Source organism: Hylaeus volcanicus, chromosome 3 (genome assembly GCF_026283585.1).
Source record: "Hylaeus volcanicus isolate JK05 chromosome 3, UHH_iyHylVolc1.0_haploid, whole genome shotgun sequence".
Classification (NCBI taxonomy): Eukaryota; Metazoa; Arthropoda; class Insecta; order Hymenoptera; family Colletidae; genus Hylaeus; species Hylaeus volcanicus.
The window spans coordinates 22093536-22115295 of record NC_071978.1 but is presented as its reverse complement, the minus strand read 5'-3'; the positions used below and the strand labels follow the sequence as shown (position 1 = coordinate 22115295).

General features: G+C 40.8%; 2 protein-coding genes across 6 annotated transcripts in view; one reads left to right on the top strand and one right to left on the bottom strand.

Annotated features, from left to right (window-relative positions):
* Positions 1 to 21760, top strand: part of LOC128873837 (uncharacterized) — a 128176-nt gene that overhangs the window by 68611 nt on the left and 37805 nt on the right. Inside the window, exons 3-6 of one of the 2 annotated variants that reach the window (XM_054117738.1) lie at positions 3501 to 3718; positions 8472 to 8770; positions 13406 to 13547; positions 21433 to 21502. In XM_054117738.1, the coding sequence (XP_053973713.1) occupies positions 3501 to 3718; positions 8472 to 8770; positions 13406 to 13547; positions 21433 to 21502 (729 nt within the window). Of the gene's footprint in view, positions 1 to 3500; positions 3719 to 8450; positions 8771 to 13405; positions 13548 to 21432; positions 21503 to 21760 lie in introns of both variants that reach the window. The other variant, XM_054117737.1, reaches the window with a different exon arrangement.
* LOC128873836 (uncharacterized) overlaps positions 1 to 21760 on the bottom strand; it is a 154427-nt gene that overhangs the window by 103774 nt on the left and 28893 nt on the right. The gene's annotated exons all lie outside the window — the stretch shown is intronic.

Below are 21760 nucleotides of genomic sequence, written 5' to 3'. Positions count from 1 at the left end.
GCGAAAGTGCGAACAATAATGCGATAACGTCCAGAAAGATTTCGCGCATCGTCGGGGTCAAAGGACGCGTAAAAAATGTTCGCGAAGAATCGGGATTTTGCGCGGGACGCCAGTCGACCAGTCGGCTGTATTTTCCTCGGGGCTCATTGAACGGTTTCACGCATCGTTTGGCCAGCGGTTTGAACCTGCCCGCCGGTACCCAAATTTTCGACGAATTCCCAGACGAACGATTAACCCGTATTCACTGTGCACACAAATTTTTGACGTTCGCATCGCGGATCTGAGAATCCGGCGAAGAAACAGGTATAAAAAAAAAGTGGGTGCTCCCGCTTCAATTAATTTTTGCTAAATTGCAGCGAAAGGATTTAGTTAAGGAGGGAAACTATATGCGTCGAAATGAAAGCTTCAACAATTTTTTGTTTGGTAAATAATTGGCTTAATAAAAGATCTGTTTGTTGGAGTTTATTATATGTATACATTGGATAATAGAGAAATAATTTTTATTTAAATTTTTCTTGAAAGAAAATAGCCATACTGGAGCCATTAGAAATTATTTAACGCCAGCAAACAGATCTTTCTATTGAGTGAACTGTTTGTCCAAACAAAATTTGGTTCGAGAAGCTACGATTTCCACGCGTTTAAAGCGTCCAAAGCAAGTAATTCGAAAAATAACGCCGCGTCCCATGGGTGAAATCGACCAGCTTTGTAATTTCAGATCAAAGACCGATACATCTTTTGAGGCGGTATTTCCCTGGTCATCGTATTTGCTGAAAATGTGTCGATAATTGGGACGTTTACCTACCGCGTGAAAAGGAAATCCTGAGCCAAATATTAATAATATATTTACCCTCCAGCGCGATAGCCGTGGAAATGGAAACGGAATAAGGGAAACAGGAGAGAAAAGTAATCGCGAACCGAAAAAGGGTGCGGATTGCCGCGCTCGATTTTCCTACGGGTGTGCACAGCCACTTTTATTCAAAGCAGTGAGATATATGCGCGTTTCGCACTTGCGAAAAAGTTGACTCACCGTGTAAAAATATACCTGGAGCGATAAGCCCGTTGGAAAAATAACGCGTCGCTTCCCCCAGCCGACGGCTTCGATATTAAAAATATATTCTACCTGTAAAATAGTAGAAACGCAGGGAGGACCAAAGACAGTGTCCGGCAATTTGTTCGGGACGCATCGAGATTTTAATAGCCACTCGCGATGACCGAATGGTGCTACTGATTTTGCCTGTTGGAGAGCTACAGAGGCGAACGCATAGGAATGCGTTCTACCCTTTCGTTTCTACTGCTGTCGCGTAGCTATATATTCGGGATTGTTAAATATTAATTAATACTGTCATTCGTGAAATATTTCGAGTGGATTCGACAAAGGCAGGTCTCGTCTTGAACGATTTCAAACTATCAAATTATGTATATATTTCAAACACTATTTATTTATTATATCTATTTATTTTTAACCGACTTCGAAAAGGAGGAGGTTACTCAATTCGACATGTACATTTATTTATTTTATATATATATATATATATATATATATAACGCCAGCAAACAATATATAAATGAAATACTATATATATTTCAAACACTCGCTCAAAATAAGCAAATATTATTCTTGCCTGCATGGACTTTGAATAATTTGTTAATCTGGAAGGATTCAGAACCAATGTTCTTATTTACGAAGCCGTTTACGAGCCCCAAATGTTCTTCTCGATTTCAGAAGTATTTCATTCGGGGATATTCCTGAAAACGAAAGACGAAGGATACTTCTCAGCCGTCGTTCCCGGCTATCACACTTTAATTCGGTGTTATCTGAAATTTATTTCAGCTCCCCCGAAGCAACGCGAAACACGTAACTGTCGGGAATCCTTTTGCGAGCGCTGTATCTGGTAGGACTATTGACTTTGCTCGTATATTCGAGATGCCCGTGTACTCGAGATCTCGTCGGCGTCCCGCGATATCTGATACGACTCAAGCAGACCGAGTAAAATCAGACATGGCCACTACATGAGACGTCTAATCATAATATTTGTACATCTCATAATTGTACATTAATAATTATTATATTTATTCAGACTTTACAATTCTCGCACGACAGCAAAGTCAACGGATTCATATAATATTATAGATATATTAATATATAAGTATTCGTGCCCTCAATGTCTATCGATGTTTTCAGATTCATTTTTCATTTTAAATATATGTACACGTGTAATATATATATATATATATTACACGTTATATATATATATAGTTATAATGAAACATTTATTTAAAAACATCAAACTTGTCATTTAATTTAGACAAACTTCTTCAACGGACATAAAAGGTACGAATACTTATGTGACTGGCTATAAATTTAACAAAATGTGACACTTTTTGAGAAAGATCCTATGGCCTGGCTTGTTTCTCCATGCTATCATTGCCAGATGAAGGAATGTTATCTACGATATAAAAAGTAAAAATGTCTGGACAGTAGTATTCAATTATTTACAATTATGAAAATACAGTGGGGGGATCGGAAACGTAACAATTATATAACATTCATCTGGGTGATGTCGGTATTCGACAATACACGGTCTACTCGCGTTACCAGATACCGTTCGATATCCGTTCTCTAGTGTCTGAGTATCTCAAATAGCCTATCAGGATACACCGTATCCACAAAATTGTCTTCCTGGGTATCTCGTTGGCACGTGAATATTACGAGGTTGATAGCCTCGGCGAAAGTGATGGCCCAATTATCGAAACACGTTTTTTTTCCGCTCTTTAAATCGAAGGCTTATTACCGAAATTGTAATTTATTATACATTTTTATTATCTCACGTCCATCACTCATCAGGTATTCTTCACACAATTATAACGAACTGTACGAGTAGTATAAATAATATCTTCTGATTTTTAAATCACAAAATCACAGTTTACTTTACCTTTTATTTCGAATCATTTCACCTGTATATTCAGACAGGTATACTCCACCACGAAATAACAATTCATCATTCGTGCAGTGTAAATATCTTTACTTTACTTTTTATTTCGAATCACTTCACCTGTATATTCAGACAGGTATACTCCACGAAATAATAATTCATCATTCGTGCAGTGTAAATATCTTTTCCTTTCTAAATTACAAAATTATAGTTTACTTTACGTTCCAACAATCTCAACTGCATATTCAAGCAGGAATACTTGGCCCCAAGTGTTCCTAAGATTATATATTACCTTTCCATCCCTACCTCGAACCCCTTCAACCTGACTACAACGATGCAAAGTACGTCGCGTAAATTCGAGATGAAAGAAACAAAAATTAAAGTAAGGATAGACGCAGCGCGTATAAAGAGTTATTGCTCCCGCTTTAATATTAACCGTAAATCAAAATCGTCGACGATCGGGTTAACGAGATTGGATCCACCCGGGGCTTTTTTCCCTTTATCCCTCGGTGGAAATTGACAAAGGTTGATATCTGGGTTGCTAACACGTTGCCTTTTTCTGCGCAGGGGTGATGGTGAAGCAGGAAACGCGGGATGACGGATACGAGACAAGTCCTGATCGCGAGATGAGGAGCACCGGTGGTGACAGCAGTCAGCAGTACCACACGCCGCTGACACCGCACACACCGCACACACCACACACGCCGCACACGCCCCTCACGCCGATATCGGCGACAGCGCATCAACCCCAACAACCTGGCTCGACCGCTTCCACCCTCGGACAGGTGAGTTTTTCCCTATTTCCGTACAGGAGGGAATCATTAGGTCATCCGATATGCAACGCGACTATTTTCGAACGCTCCTCCGACGTTTCGAAGCGCGAACGAACAACTTCCTATCAACGACTAATCGATTTCATTAGACGGTGCCAGACGAGCGAAACGATCGGGCAGGAGGTATTTTTGCATTGGTCCTGGAGGGTTGCTCGACTTCCACGGCGGAAATTGTGGAAATGTTTAGAACTTGGGGAATGTTTTAGATTTTTTAGGTGGGTGGGAATTTTGAGACTGAGGAGGAAAATGCGAGGGTTGATTACAATCTGAAGGCATCTGTGGTTTACGTTTAGAAATTGTCATATTAATTCTTCATCTAGGGACTCGTTTAGAAACAGTCTGAAACTTAGATGAGGATTTTCTGCATCGGTGTATATTAACACGTTGACTGAGATTAATATTATTGAACATTTCTACCGGAATTCACTTCTGTAGGGACAATAAAATAATTCCATCAAAATTCATTTTTCGAATTAAGGTGTAACCTGAAAAAAGGCCTAACTTTGATAGTTAATTTTGAGAGTATCGCAAAAAGAACTTGATCTCTTTTTACAGGGTTTATTTAACACACGTTGAAGTACAAAACAAAATTGTTGTATTATAATTTTAGTACAAAATGATAGCGACAAAGCGAGTCGTTAAAATTGACTTTTTTTTTTAAATGCCTTCAAGGGAGGACGGTTTGCTCGTTGTGTATAACATTTGGAAACAAAAAACCAACAAATTTTATAATACATATACTGTTGTCTACAGAAGTACGTAGCGGTTTTTTTTTTTTTTATTTAATGTACACTTTCGTTTTTATTAACAATTTAGTATTTATTTTTTGACCAAAAAATGGGTTAGTGCGCTATTTCTACAATATCTGATTTAAAAAGAAAACCCTACATACTTCTATAGTCAATAGTATATAGATTATACAAATCTTTGGTTGTGCGTTCCAGATTTTATACACAACAAGAAAACCATCCGTGAAGGCATTTAAAAAAAGAGCCAATTTGGAAGTCTCGCTTTGTCGCTGTCACTTTGTACTAAAATTATAATACAACAATTTTTGTTTATACTTCAATATGCGTTAAATAAACCCTGTAAAAAGAAATCATATTCTTTTTGCGATACTCTCAAAATCAATTACCAAAGTTAGACTTTTTTTCAGCCTCTGTAGTGGTGTTACCCCTTAATTCTTCTATATAACTACATAAAATAGAGAACTCTCCAATGGAAAGGATTGTCAGCTATATATATGAGTGACGTAGCGATCGATACATTAATTTAGCCCGGCGTTAATTTCTGCATACCGAGTACATCAAAAGCCTTGTCAACGTTGCCAAATTTGATGTATACAAAATTGAGTGAAAAAGTGTTGGCTCTCCTGGAGAACTCCCCAGAGCGTGGAAACGCGGTGTCGACGGGACTGTGGCAACGCGAAGCCGAGAGAAAGGTCGCCAAGGATAAAAATCACGAGTGGCTGCGGTTAGCGTCGCTGAATTAATCGCGACACGTAACCGAGAGGTAATCGGTGATTACAAAGGAAAAATATCGGGGAATAAAACACAGAAATTATTGCTCAATAAAGACAACGTACGATCGGTCCAAGCCGCGGCTAGATCTGGCGACTCCCGATCAGGATTACGGTCGATAAATTGCGCGATAAAGACGCGCGCAATCGGCACTTTGGGTACTTTCGTAATGCTGTGCGCGGTCGATTTGCATATTGATGTTAGTTTTACAGTCGGCTTATGCAACGATGTTTCACGCGGACCGCGGATGACATAAGAACCCACGGAGTGCATCTTGGATCCGCGAAGAATCGTCTATCCATATCTGGTTTTTCGAAGATCAAGTTTGATTTAAATAAAAAACGAGAAAGGTTATATGGGAAACGAATAGTTCGCTGCTCTTCTCGAGTTACTACGTGGTTGCACTGAATATTTTTCGGTGGAATTCTTTTAAAAAAACATATGAAAAAAAATAGTCTATTCTACCAGGAGTACCTCAGCGATATTTCTCAAAGTTCCAAGCAATTTAATGCAAACCTGACCTGACACTAGCTGACGAAGACCGAAATGGAATCGTCGGACGAAATTCGTTCAACGCCAAATTCGTGTCTTGCTCGACGTAACGAAAATTTGGTGTACAGGTTGCTCCTCGATTAAATCGTTAAACGCAGACACGTCTCGAATTTATGGACATTGCTTCGGATCGAGTCTGCCTTCTTCGTCGTCGATACACGTCAATTCTTCAAGTTCTCTTCGACACGTTTTTCGACCGAATTCGTTTCGACCCTGTTTCTTCGACTAAATACTGGATGCACCAGGGTGTGTACCAGTAGTTTCTAAATGACGACTACAGAAGAAGAGAAGGAAAGACAATTTCCGATTCCTAAATTGAGAGATATCAAAATTTATCATTTATTTCACGCGTGTAAATTGTTTCGATTTAATACTTTCGATTGCATTTAATTCATCCACAGACTTCGTCGTGGAGAAACGTTTTCTCGCGTCTCTATCGGACAGTATATCTCTTTGCTCGAGGAAACACCGTGGACACCAAAATGAAGGCAGAAGATCGTCTCGATTTTTCAACGTCGTCACCCGTTTCACGCGAGTGGATCATACGTATACGTGAGCTCTTGGTCCGAGATAACCCCAGATCGAGGCTAAAAAGCCGAAAGATAATCGGTCACGGCGTCTGCCAGCCACCGATAGAGACCACTCCTCGCTTTCCTTCTTTCGTGCCGCACGATTCGCCCCGAAGGTCGCGGCCAATATCTCTCTGGGATAATGGCAAGGCATTCGTCTTAATCTATTTTTGCGCGAACGCTACGCAAAGATGCACTCGAGTGGCTGCTCTCATTTTTCCTCAAAGAAAATAGAAAGTTCGATATTGTTTAGAACATGGAAACACACATGACTAAAACAGTGCTGTCTAGGATGTGCAAGGTGCGCTTTTTTTCGAGAAGAACAAATTTTGAGATTCTGAGATCTGTGGGTGGAAGAAGGTGGAAGTGGATGGAATTCTTTTAATGTTGATTTTAATTAATTCAATATTAACTTACTTTCGTTGATATTGATTCGTTGAATATTACAATGAGAAAAATTGTTAGAGTCTTCTTCGGATCGAAATTAAATGTTTGCAAAAGTCTTTCTTGTATCGATAAATACATGATTTTTATCGTGTTATAGAAAGCATTCCAGGTTAAGGGATCCACTGAGATTGCATTAAATGTGTTAAATGTTCAAGGAATGTATAATATATAGATTTGATGGAGCTTCGTTCAAAAGTCACGGTAGAAATATACTCCTAAAATGAATTCTATATCGCAAAATGGAGGTCGTCATTAGTTTCACGAAGTTTGCGACAATCCTCACTAATTTCTCACTTTACGATATCGATGATATCAGTAAGCTCTCTGTCGCGCATTTAATCGTATTCCGCAGACATTTTCCCCGATAAAACTAAAGTTACGCAATCTGCCTATCTAGGGGGCCAGATAATTACTTATCCTTGACCTAACCATCCACGACGATAAGCAACATTCTCCAAGATTCCAAATAGTAAACACAGCTCGAGCGAAAATTAAATGAACGCAACACCCCGTTTGTAAAGAATTTCATTTCCATTCAATCACCGAAATTTCCCGGTTTCTGGTCGTGTCCCTTCCTGGAAAAAGATGATCCAACACGTTTCTTGCCAAGGAGGATTCGCCAGAGAGAAATTGAGTGCCGTTGGCAAAGTGGTAGAGTGGATGTATTCTCGATGCAAGCAACAATCGCTATTGGCCCGACAATTTTCAGGCTATATACCCACCGGAACACATATTTTACGATTGCTAGTGCACACGCTCATAACGGCACGTGCTCCACGTGCCGAACCAAATTTTATTTTCCAAACGGACGGACATCTAAAGAAATACTGCGAATTCGTAATGAATTTCCCTGCAGCTGACTGAATTTTTCGGGACGAGCGCCGTCGTTGGCCGCTTTGTGATGTAGCACCTGTCGACGAAGGAAACACGGACTGCGCCCGCGTTAAAGAACCTCGGCTCGGCCATTCTAACGAAACGTTTCGGCGTTTCATCGCGAACGAGTCACGCTCGCTAAAGCGTACGCCCTCGCGAATTTCACACTCGACGTTCCGAAAAATTACTTCCGGCCGGGAAAACACAGACGCGCGCGCCGTTCGATAAAAGAAAAACGCGATAACGGGAAGCGAAAGACCCCGCCCGTTTATTTGTATAATGAGATCTACACGATTATATCGGGTCGTGCTTGGAAACGTTCGAATCTCGAGGATATCAACAATTTTTTCGCTCTATACAATTTTTAAAATCGTGACTAAAACCTAGATAAAGAAAAAAAAATGTTGTCGGAAATAGGAATAAGTTTGAATACGAATTTAAATTTAAAATTCTCGCCATTCTGTCTCCAACAGTCGACCAATGCAAAATGTAAATTAGCTGCGCGTGGAATTCATAAGCGGCAAGTGTGTGTCGCCATTGTAGTCAAGTGAACACAAGAACTAATTAACGTTCGCTTCTAATCGACGGTTGTGTCATGTGTTTGTTTTTTTATCGAGAAACCTTCGACGACGTGTTAATACCTCTGGTATCGCCTAGTATCTCCCCGAGAAAAGTTCATTTTCCCGAATGCTTTTAGAAGCGACGTAGATAACCGAAAGAAAGGTGTGCGATGATTATTCGCAGGTGGCGATCAAGTGCGAGACCCCGGTGGACCCGTACTCGTTCGTCGACGAGGAGATGTCGATGGGCGGTATGAGGACGGCCAGCAGTCCTGGTGGCAACCCCGAGAACATGACGTGTCCTGGAGGTCAAACATCCCTTGCTACGCCTACGTCGACGCCGCCGGGTCCGATGTCCGGACCGCAACATCTTCAGATGAACCTTGGCGTGATGAACGGCAACGTCAACCCCCAACTGGCCGCCCATCAGCCGAAGAAGCGAGGCCGCAAGAGAAAATCCGAAATGATTCTCACCCGAGAAGAGTAAGAATTCTCATACATACTTATCATAAATAAATTCCCAGTGAATTCTTTCAAAGTATCGCTTGGATTAGCTCAAAGTGCGACACAACAAGGAAGGGGTGTAGGAAAATTGAGTTCATACAAATTGGGGACGAGGGACGTGCTGCGATGAGGAGGTAGCTTCATTTTTTTCAAATCTTCCTCATTATTGCTCAAAACCATAAAAAAATGGAGCTACCTCCTTATTGCAACACACCCTCAGATAGTGCATTTAATAAAGGGATATCTATCGTTACTTCGGAATTTCAAGGGGTGGTTTTTGATGACATTTTCAGTAGAACGTGTACACTCACTAGTCAGTCTAAGCATCCACTGCACTTTAGAGTTTCGAAATTGCAGCATTCACATGGGAAACAAAGAAATTCACTTAGTACAGAATTCACTTTAAGTGCATACACTACTAGTGCGATTGAAAATATTTTGTTAATTTTTTGAAGGACCCATAGCAGGGTCAAGATATCAAATCAAGACTGCAAGACATTTAATTTAGAGGAATTAAGTGAGTTGAGCCTTAAGTCTATTTTTCATTGCATCAGTAAATGTACAGATTCGCTTCAAAATATTTTGGTATTTTCTAAAAGAAGCCACAGTAGTGCCGAGACATTAAACAGAGCCTCCTGTAAATAATTTTATCCAGAAGAAAATTCCACCTTTCCAAATTAGAAGCCTGATTAGTATCCCAGAACGTTGTCGATGGCGTACAGAAGTTAGTTCTGCGACAGTTAGGGAGGGAGGAATCGTGACTCCTTGAAAGAATTCGCTGTGCCCCTTTCTTCTAACGCAAAGCGAAGCACACGCTGGTAACGGAGGAAAAACGAGAAACCCGGTGGCACGCGTCGCGCTTCTTAATCTAGAATCAGTCGACGCGGACAAGACACTTAGGATAAAGCGCGAGACTGGATCGTTGGTAACGACCGTTCAGCCGGTTTCTTCGAAGAATTTAAACTCGGCTTAATTGCACAGCCCGAGACCAGGATATCGTTCACATTATGCAAACTATCCGACAAAGTCAACTTCGCGTTTAAAGTAAGGTTAGGGCCAGTGGTGCGCAATCTTTTTCCCTAGTGGGTCAAATAAAGTATGGAGATAAAACGAAGTTCGCTGAAACTCGGCCACTCATGATAAGAAGAGATTAAAGAGAAAGAACTTCAATTTCGACGATGTATCAACACAGGGCATATGAACATTAAGAGTTTGTACGAATTGGAGTGAAAGTGTACTTATGTTAGTTCTATCTATCAAAGTATCTACAGTTATTTGTCAACCTTGTCAATAGCTCTGCTGTATAAATTAGAACAAATTTCCTGATATCGATACTTGCGACTTTAAGTGCTATAGCCACGCGTCTTTTAGACAGGGAACCAACACCTTCCAGGCTAATCGACCAATAAATCGACTAAAATCTTGATTATTTAGGTCTTGAGCAACATTTTCCTCGAGTATCTCCGCAAGAATCAGTCAAAAGTATTCCTCTCCCATGGATATACTTTCGAAATTACACCCCAACGTGTTCCCAATAGATTCTCGAGCATGCTTTCCAACTGCATTTCGGAGGGATAGACCCAGTAAAAGGGGTGGATTTTGCGCACCACTGGTTAAGAGTCTCGCGACGGGAAACCTCGAGGGTCTGCGGAACGCGGTCGTTATTATTAAAAGGTTTCGAGGCTGGCAGAAAGGGCAAAGGTCCCGGCGTTTGGGCCGCGACACGCTTGCACAATTCGATAATCGCGTTAACGAGACCCGCGGAATCGGTCGCATATTTACGGCATAATTTCGGTAAGTACACCGGGTTGCGCGTCGAGAGTTCGCGGTCGACGGCTAGAGTTCATTCTAAATAATAATAGGCGGCGAGGTCGATAGACGTGGGTCGATGCGACTAGACTCGATTATAGCTGTCCGCTGGCGGGTTTTAGTTTACCAGCCAAGAACTGGGCTCGCGGTAAATAATGCTCCGCTTTCGAACTCGATCACGCGGCAGATTTTCGACCCCGATCCGCGAAGAAAGTGTTTCGGCCGATGGGACGAATCACCTTGCAGATTCGAATCTTGATGCGGTGGATAGCAATCCAACAGTGGTTGCCAGTTATGGCGGGAACGGTGGTGCGCATTGCTTTGTGGAATTTGGAACATTGCTTTTTGGACATCTAGAAAGGAAATATGAGGGAATAGTTTATGAATTATATTATATTTCGAGACTGGAATATGTTTGGCTGATCATTGATACGTCGTGAGAATTTTGCCCGTTTCCCAAAATTGCAAAGACGAAGTGACTTGTCGTTAACTTTTAGACGCCTGATCTTCCAAATTAAATTTAAAGAAAATACGAATGTATTTATTATTTGAGCAATTTTGATAGCTGACATACAGTCAAATATTAAAAACAAACCATTGCAGGTGTACAATTCGATTTAAAAGCCCGTTATCAAATTTGAAACTTTGGGCATTTAAGGGTCAAGTGTCGTGGAGTCAAGACGAGCCCGCGACACTTAAGGGTAGCGAAGTTTAATAGATCGACTGCTCGAACCACTCACGTGGAACAGATTCGAAAATTTCACTTGAAAAACTCGCAACTGAATGTTTACCTTCTTTGTTTTAATGTTCCTTGCTCCCGTATAAACATAACTTTTATTTCATCCAAGATCCCCACATTAAATTCTGGAAATTATTTTCTGCGAAAAACAAGTAAGATATTCAAGGTGGTGACACCCTGTAAAATTCTGGAAAATATTTTCTACGAGAAGCATGTAAGATATTCAAGGTGGAGGACACCGTATTCACAATTTATGGGTTAAAATACTGGACACGCGATGGACACCTACACGCAGGCATCGAGCTTGAAGGGTTAAAAGCATCTTTTTTTCTCCCCCCGAAACGGAAACGCGGCGTCACTCGGTAATTGATCGGAAAAGCGAATGCCTCTGTAACCGGTTTTTGTGTTTGAACGTACGGCACGCGCGTGGATTAAATCGATGGACAATAAAACAGAAATTATTTGGAATATTCGTCGCATGGAACACGGGTCTTTCGCGAGCAGTTCGCGTTATTTAGCTGCAGTCAATTTCACCGTCACGCGATTTTTACAAGCTCAATTGCGCTGCGGTGGTAAAAAAAAAACACTCGATTTTTCGAAAATCTGCGCGAGCGTTTTTTTGCCACCTATGTTCTTAACCACGAAATCGACTACACTTCGTCTTCGCTAAGGAAGAATTTCATTGCTTCGACTAATCAATGTCGTAGCTTGTTATACCTGATAATGCAGTTTGAGTATAGAACATCCGAGTTAACTTATGATAACGTTTATCGGCTTGTTTGCGAGACAAATTTCTTAATAAACTTCGTTATTTAAAAAAATGTATTAACCATTAATTCTACATAAAAGAAATCTCTCAACTGACCAACGGGAATATGAATATATTTTTTTGAAATAGAAAAAATTAAAATGTTGATCGAAGTCTGAAAACTCCTTTGTTGGTCGCCATCGAATTTTGTACAGGCACTATGGCACTTTCAAACTGAAATTTTTCCAAGTACGCAAAGTATGCAAGAATAAAAAAAATTACAGGTTGATGACGTTACGTTCATTATGATGACAAATTATATCTGTCCTAGCATCTGGTTTCGAAGCCATATAAAATATGGCACGTGTTCTATTATTTCTTCTCCGTACGGTCGCAATTGCCCCTCATGATTTCCGTAAAAAAATTTCAAGTTCAAAGGTAAAAATTGGCAGGCGGTCGAGAAATCAATTTTTCGCCGTTAATCGAAATTGTAATAGCTTTCCGTCACTCGAAATGAAAAAAAAAAAAAATGACTAGTGTTTCCGTCGGAAATCTGAGAGACTTTGCGCGGGAATAATTTTTGTTGCATTTTTTTTTTGCCAATCAAAACATTTTGCTTAAAAACTCGATACGCGAAAGAAGTCGATGAACATCGGGCATAGCGGCCACGAAACAAATTAATCGACGAAAAGCTGAAATTTCCAAAGAATTTATTTTTCTCGCAAAAATTCGTCCTCGAGAGCTCGCGAGTGTTACACAATCAGTAGAACAACGCATGTAAATTCAAAGGTCCGTTGTAACTCTCTACCTTGTATTAGCTTCTCGAGATCAAAGTGTACTATGACTAACGCTTAAAACTGTTTAGCATTCGATTCCTCGCACGGTAGTTCAAACATTATAACTCGCAATTCAATTTTGAACACAATTCTTCCAAAGGTCGATGCAGTTCCAAGACACGCGCAACATTTTTTATTATCGACTGCTCGCTCCTTCATCGAATTCTACGAAACACTCGAGCTTCGCGAACGATGCTTCTTATTATCATGCAAAACCGCGGGGAAGGTAACCTATTTCCAGAGGGGCCACCTCGTAGACCGAATCAGATCCCGTAACACGGTTAAAGCGGTGCTTTATCCCATCGACAAAGGTTACTTAACGAATTACGAGTGCGCCAAAGCCGGAGGTCTCCTCGCTGTTTAATCCAATTCGATAACAACGACCGTGAGCGATTAAATTCTAAACATGATAACGGGAACGCCGCTTAAAACGCAACTAAATTTCTAATCCCCGCGCGACCTCATTGGACAATCTGATTCAGGGCGGAACTCGCCGAGGCCAAGAAGCGGGCAAAGACGTACAAAGAGAGGAAGAAGCACGACAGATTCGACGGAATGCCGGAGGAGGAAGTCAGCAAGCGGGTTCTGCCGGACCATCTCACCAGCAACCTCGACATCATCATAGTAAGTTCGTCAAATGACTCCTTTTTAAATCGGATTTTTCCTAAGATCGCTGGAATTAATAATATCGCCGGTACATTATTGTCTCGAAATAAGCAACTTGGTCGGGACCGGCGAGTTGCTTATTTCGAGGCGGAAAACAGTTGCTTATTTCGAGACAATACTGTAGTGGCAAATCGCAACCAGGATAGTTTCAATAAGAATTCAATTCTTCTGTTTTCTATGTTTAATTTTGGTTATACTGATAAGATCTAAAAAATAGGGAATAGGGACGTCTCCTAACACGTGGAACGCCAAGTTACCTATATATGGGTGACAGAGCTTTTCATGAAGGAACTTCAACGATTAATTTTAAGAGCTACATATTAATGAAAAGAAATCTGGAGAGAATTCGTAAATGAGAATACAAAAATAAGTAATATGACAAATGTTAGGTTCTATACTTTCTAATTGTCCCGAGACAAAATTTTCGTCTTCCAGACCTTTCCATGTGAATCAGCCTGGCAATCAACGTGTTAATACTAGGTTTACGAAACAAAGTCACTTTGACTTCATTTCAAATTTCACAAGGAAAGTAACCGAGATCTAATCCAGACCTAACCATTTAAATTTTTCGCTTAGACTCACTTTTATCTACATAAACAGACAAGCGCACATCCAAATTCATTCTTATCTAAGTCTTCTAGTTAATTCCAATAAATGAAATTCACTCTTGAAAGCATTAATGGACAGCTGACTTCATATTCATACAATAAGACAAGCGTACATAAAAATTCATTCTTGTTTAAGCTTTCTAGTTAATCCCAAGAAATGAACATTACTCGTGAAAGCATTACTTCGGTAATACAACAGAAATCTGACAAGTAATCTCCATAAACCTACGGTGACAATAGCCCAATAGGATTCACGTGAGATGATCGTGCAACCTTAAAACGTAACATTGAGACAACTAACACAGGACCGAATTATTATAATTTTCTGCTCCATCGAGGATAATTCGGGTCGTTTCGATCATTTCACGCGCGGCGATTCGTAATTCGCCAAGAATAATCTCGCGAATGCGTTCAATTTTCTGCGGCGTTGTGCCGCTGTGTGATCGATGGGCGCGGATTAAATTCTGCGCTTCGCCGCAGCCCTCGCGAGAAAAATAAATAAAAAAAGAAGGAACAAACACGCTCGTCCGGATCATATGCATCATTCGAGACCTCGATAACGTGTTATCGTTACCAAATCGTCTCTCGGAAACTTTAGCAAAATTACGGTCGGTTGAACGACTTGATTGCACAAGAATTTAATGATGACGAGTTGCGCAGTCGAACTTGGGTACTTGTTGCTCACTCGCGGTGATAAATGATAAACGACCGTTTACGGACGTGTATGCACAGTACCAAACAATGTCAGACGCGTCGAATAAACAAGTCCGTGTTGCTGCAGCAACGCCCGCCGATGCGCACCGCGCCGGTCCGCGAAAAGTCTCGTTTATATTTGAACCACCCTCGTACATTCGTTTAAGCGAATCCACTTGAGCTGTAATGTAAACTCGGATAGTGCTTATCCTTCTGAAATCGATTTGTCTCGAGCTGCATCCATGAAATCTGGGAGGGAAATTCGTCAACTGTGAATTTAGGGTGTCTTGGTAATCGTGGTGATTTGTACAATTGATTGGAAAAAATGTCTAATATCAAAAATCGAGGCAAGTGTGGACAATGAGGAGTGAATAGCTCCGTAGATCGCATATTTTCATTTTTGTATTCTTGTATTTACATGCGAGGGTGAGAATGATCTTTTTTTCTCTTGTTTTTAATATAACGTTCACATAGTGGATAGTTAGGCAGAAAAACATGTACGCGGACGGAACGTCAAATTTATTTGAATAACATCTATCTGTAAATATCCAAGCGAGAAATTCAATAACTACATCGTTGTCCGAAAATAAATATGCGAAAGCATACATTGGTGGGTTAAAGTAAATTAAACGGTCAATTTGTTGCTGGCCACGTGTTGGATCGAATGTTTTGCATGTTTTTTTTTTTTTCATTTTTACCGAGGAGTGAAAAAGAATTGGAAGAGAATGTGGACCACGAAAATGTGGTGTATTATATATGCTAGGAATTGAAGATCGTCATCTTAGACGATATCATATTGTAACGAACTGTCTGAGATTTAAAAAATACGAAAAAATCACAATTTTCGACTAAAAGTCTGTCCTTTTAATACTGAAACTTCAGGGCGGTACTAAGAAAAACTAAAATTATTAACGAGGAGTTATCCCGTCTTTTAATTTCAAAAATTGACGGAGTAAGTCGGTTTCGTTTTTGAGGGTGTAAAGTCGTGTAACATGACTATAACACTCAATGCACCAGTCTTACATTTGTGTCTCTCGAGCGCAAAGGGTTAAAAGTCTAGCTCATTTATCCCACCGCCTATATTTCCAATATGAACCCGTCTCTATTCAAAATACTAGAATCCATTCGAAACTGAAATGCACCAAGTGGATCAATTATCAAAATTCGTCGGTTAATAACTGAGCAATTTTAAAAAGAAATCAAAAGTACGATTTCCAGCATCGAGTGTCCCCCTGGTCCGTCGCAGGGCATCTTCGACGTCATCTGGGCCCCGGATCCGTGAATTTTCGGGGCGCATCGTCGTCGGGTCGTTTTTCGCAGGCGTAGAACGCGATTAATCCGATTAGCCGTCGGCATAACGGGCGTCTAGTTAGCAGGAAAATCCATCTCGAAGGTAGCGAGACGGTAGGAACGTAACGACGACAAATGGCCGTTTGTAGCGCGTTCGTCAGGTGTCGTAATCGCTTTAATGGTCCATACCCAATTCGGTTATCACGCTTGACGTTGGTAACGAGCGCGAACTCCGTGCGCCCTCGCGTTCGCTGCCAGCCGCGCGTCGTTTCGTCCAACAACCGTGCCGATCGAAATCGTTACGCGTCCTACAGCTGCTGCACCGCTCGTAGTTGTGCCGCGCCACTTTGACGTTCGTCTCGTTCTCTTTGTTTCATCTCAAAGTCGCCGGAGGCAGGAATCGTTCTTCTTATTACTCTTCTCGGGGCCCAGGCGCGAAAATCCGGACGTCCTCGAGGCCAGTTTGCTTTTCGCGCAGAAACTTTGTACGGAGGGGGGCCCATGCTGCGAGACGAAACGCGACTGAAGAACCGGAACCGCGCGAGGCCAGACGCACGTTACACGCTGGGTGACGAAGCGCGGAATTTTGTAAATAATTGCGTGTCGCACATTGTCGACTTCGCGTCGCGCCGGAATTGACGCTCGCCGCGGGAGGTATGCCAGACGAGGAAGTACGCTTTTCGAAGACCGGCTGAAGAACGTCGAGTGTCTGCAGGGTTGTTCAAATTTTATCTCGGAGTATAGTCGAATTGTTGTGGATGCTGTATATTTTAATATGATGGTTGGATTGAAGTAAAGTAGGGATTGAAGTAGTTTTGCAAGTTTGTACTATTGCAAGAGGAGAGTGCGATGCAATGTTCAATGCGCAAGTGATGGCTGTGCTATGAGAAGAAACCAATATTGATGGGGAGTGTAGGCACAGATGTTTCGTATGTTCAGTTTCTGAGGCTATCTAACGGGTGTTCTGAATCTCTCGAGGGTTTTCTAGAATTAAAAAAATATATAATATCGAAGGGAGGTATACTCTATACTCCTGTCATGTAAATATGAAAAAAGGAATTATAAAAGATATTTTATTGTAAGAAATCTAGAATTTAAAATCCGTCCCCCAAGAGGTTAAGAAGAATAAAACCCCATGAAGATCGTGTGTCTATGTCGAGGCATCCCAGTCCTCGCGAGTCGAAATTGACCTAAATTGGCGTAGGGAGGGTGGACGCGAAATTCTTGGCGATCCGGAGACAAGGATGCAACGGCAACGACAGAATTACGACCTGGTGACGGGGGAGTCCGTTAGCGGCTGGTTCATATTCATATATTACGCGGAACGTGTAGTCAGCGTGGTCGATCATCCGTCAAACGGTGTAAACGCTTTAACGGGCCGTGGGCAATTCGGTTATTACGGGCGTCGTTGTAATCGAACACAGCGGGACACCAGTGTCGGCCTTCGTCGGGGCCCTCTACCCCTGGACAACCCCGATTTCGACCCTCACCGACCCCTCCCGTGCCCTCCTCTACAACCACTGTTCCCAGTCACCCTCGAAGCACATCCCCGCGGCCCCCTAACCCAGAGCTGGCCGGGCCGAGTCTCATCGACGCGCGTTGTTTTCAATCGGCGACAATTCCGCACCCCCACCCTGGTCGCCCAACCCCCGTCATTTTATCCTCGTTTATCCCGGCCGTAGCGCCATTCGACGCCGACCGACCGGCTAACGCATTGGCGTTAACGCGCTAATGCGATACGTACTTTATGTACGGAGGGGAGAGGACTCAACCATCCGTACGCGACAAACGATATAACGCGATTTCCACCGAGGAACCGCGACCCTCTATACTCGTTTTCACCGATTTCTGACTGGTTCTTGGTAGTTTCTTTTTTTTTCCTTTTTGGCGAGGGGAGAGGTTGTTTCCGGGGAATCGTGTGCTCGAACTTTCTGCTGGTGAGACGTGGTAACGCTTTGAGAACCAAGGATTGGATGTGTAATTGAATTTAACCCTATGCACTCGAGGACTTTTTTTCTGGTATCTATTAGCAACTTGAGATGCTTTCTTAGCGTTCTATTGTTACGAATGCTAAGATTATATTGACATCGAAAATGAGATCCGTAATTTAAGATTTGAAAATCAAACCACCCTTACCCCTTCGACAATTATTTTATTGACACTTCGAGTTTCAAAGAAATTAAACCTAAAGAAAACCTAGTGGTGACTAAGAGTCACCTCTCGAGTGCAAAGGGTTAATAGTTTTTATTTTTGCAATGTTGGTATCGTACCATATTTATTTTATGTATTGGACTCGTTTTCGTGTTAACGCTTTGCACTCGAGGCCTTTTTTTTTTGGTATCTACCAGGAACTCATGGTGGTATCTTAGCATTCTATTGACACGAATGCTTAGCTTAGATCGACTTTAAAGACGTAGCTTGATCGTCATTTTATTGACAGTCCGAGTTCCGAAGAAACTAAACCTAAAGGAAACATTATTGCTAGTTGATTTGCTACGTCAAACTTAGCTGTGACTGAGTCTCAGTCACTGAGGGTCACCTGTCGAGTGCAAGAGGTTAATGTTTATGCAATATTTCATTCTATATTCATATGGCGTTCAGAGGTTTATATTACCAGGATAGCATTATATTATCTTGGTAATATACAAAAAGACATTGGTTGCCATTAAAAGAAACTGTTTCATAGACTTACCTGTTGGTAAAGTGTTAACGTTCTAACTATCAAGGTGACTAATTTGAATCGCGTACTTTGAACTTCCTTCCAATGTCACTTAATCGTTAACAATATTAAATAACATACTACATTGTAATTTTATATAATACATTAAACAGTACTTGTGATGCTCGGTTCAATTTTTCGAGTCCATGATGAACCAACGGTGGATAAACAATTTACATTAGCGTGTAGAAAAAGTAAAATCGTTGCATCGAAATGTGGACACGTGTTAACGTTACTATAATCGTTGTAACATGTACTGTAACTTTTAAACATCGTTGAATTCTGCACTCGTTAAATTCCGATGGTCAATATTTTTTTCACGTGCTTTTTTTCCTCCATAAAACAAAATAATGAAGAATAATAAAAATATACGGAAAAGTTGCAAAGTTTGCATACCTCATAAAACACAGAGAGGAGCTTTTTATATGTTCAAACAATGCGAAGTGGCTCTTCATATGAACGAATGTTTTTATTCATACCCTTCACAAAAAAAAAGAATAAAAATATTGGTATGTTGTGCACAAATATTTTGTTTTATTCCATGGTTAAAATCGCATGTTTTAAACGAATTTGGGTAAAATTTCGAAAAAACGCAGGTGCGATGGAAGGTTCATTCGTCCTTTGAATTATCCTAGATATTTCACGACACAAAATAATGAGAAGCACTAATAATTACAGTTCATAAAACAGAAACTCAGAATTTTAGCAAAAATATCAACTAATGAAAAACCCTGTACCATTTTTAATCAAACCCTAACACAATCGGCAAATAAATTTCCAAAAGTTTCAAGTATAAAATAGGTATAAAGACGGCACTGTTTTTCATAATTTTGTCGCGACGTAAAGCCGCCGGTTACCGCGTACGATGGTCACGTTTGCGTCGGAAACAACGAGCCGAAAGTTGCAGCAGCGTCGAGGACACGCGCCTAACAATGTCCCTGTCCCGTATCCTTGGACTTTGTCGTTATTAATTGTCCAACCGACGAAGCGAAGAGCGAAGATAATGTGGTTGCGCAACAGGTACTACCACACCTGTGTCTACCGCGTTGCATAATCGCGGGTAAGAACCGTGCACGTGAAATCCGAACACGTGTATCGTGTCGGGAAAGGAATTCACCGGTAAGGAACTGCAAAAACCGACGTTCGCGTACACATGCACGTATGCCCCACCCCAACTCTTTACGTTCATGGATTCTTTCGACGAGCACGAAGGAGTCGCTCTTCTGTCTCCATGTATTATACGAATTTTCGTGGATTTTTCCTTATTTACGTTCCGTCGATCCGAGAGTTATTAAATGGAATCGAAGCTAGAAATCGGGGGGCTCGATTATCGATAGGTTTTCGAAGTTGCGAGTTTGATTGCAAGTTATTTGATGATACGAAGCAGTGGAGAGCGAATTTTAATTAGCATTTGTTCGATAAGCGACGTTTTTGCGACAATTTTGAATAATATAGGAGGAAAGTGGAATGAAAAATTGCAATAATTAATTTAGATAGGATTCTAGTCTACATCCAGCAAGCATTGTATAAAAAATGATTACTGATATGTTTAATTTGATTTAATTTCTAAGAGTTAGAGTTGTAATGAATAACATAGTCGTGTTAATATTGCCAAATAATCGAGAGCTCTAGATTATCTTTGATACGTATAAAAGCAAAAAAGGGGAAAAAACGTAGTGTAAATTCTAATAAGTTTGTGTTCGAATCGGAGATCAGATTCGTCGGCGATTGAGCGATCGGAGGATGGGAACTATGCTCGTCGAACAAAGCTGCCAAGACAATAACCCTATCGACGAACACGGAAACTAGTTGGAAATAAGCTTGCCGCGTAATAATTTCTGCAAGATTGAAGTCGAGGCTTTCCGCATCGTGGATAAATCGATGAACGCTGATGAAACTAAATTAAGAGCGTAGCCATTAGATTCGTTTTCATCAAGTTTCGATATTATTTGCTTTTCTCTATTTATCGCTAACAATTTATTTTATAACGTACTGCGTTGGATAAACCCTTAATTGGTACGTCTGGTTAAAATCTGAAGTCTAAAGACACGCCTGTATTACGATTTTCATGTTTTTCCTGTACAGAGCAAAGGGAAGAAAAATATCTTAACGCTTCGCTAATTGGATTAACGGAGAAATTATATAGGAAAAGTAAGTTGCAACGACTTCCAAGAAGCAAGGAAATGTACGTAATAAATACTTTACTGAGTCTGTAATTTTTACGATAGAAAATTGTTGACAGGTAGATTTAAAAAAAAAAAAAAAAAAATTATTTAAGCGAAGAAGTTTCAGGTTCGTTAAATGGGACACTTTAAAATATGGAAATAATAATTTTATGGAATTGTTGCTCTTAGGAAAGAGTTACAGCGTGTCCCAGTTCTTAGAATCGCTCTACACATGTATATTTACAAAATATTCTCACTCCTTATTAAGTGTAATATCGTTTAACTCCGCCGACGAGGACTAACAAGTATTTATGTAAATCATTTTAATTGGAATTATTCCTATGTGACGGGTTTAACTTTTGTCGCAGATTGGAATCAATCCCGGACTCTTCGCAGCTTACAAGGGCCACCACTACGCAGGACCAGGGAACCACTTCTGTGAGTTGCACTTTGTTTTACAATACTAAAATATGTTTACTGTGCTCCAAATTAGAGGTACTACTACTCGATTTGTTTATCCGCTCTCTATTTTCAAAGACACGGTAGTTCGACTTTAACTGTACAGGCGACGAGGAGTTGGCCAGTAGGTCTGATTGGTAGCGGTACAATCTCCTAGATCATACTATAGTTGTACACAGTACAGCATGCATTAGAATATAGAATTCTGATGAGCAAGGAAATTACACCGTGACCAAA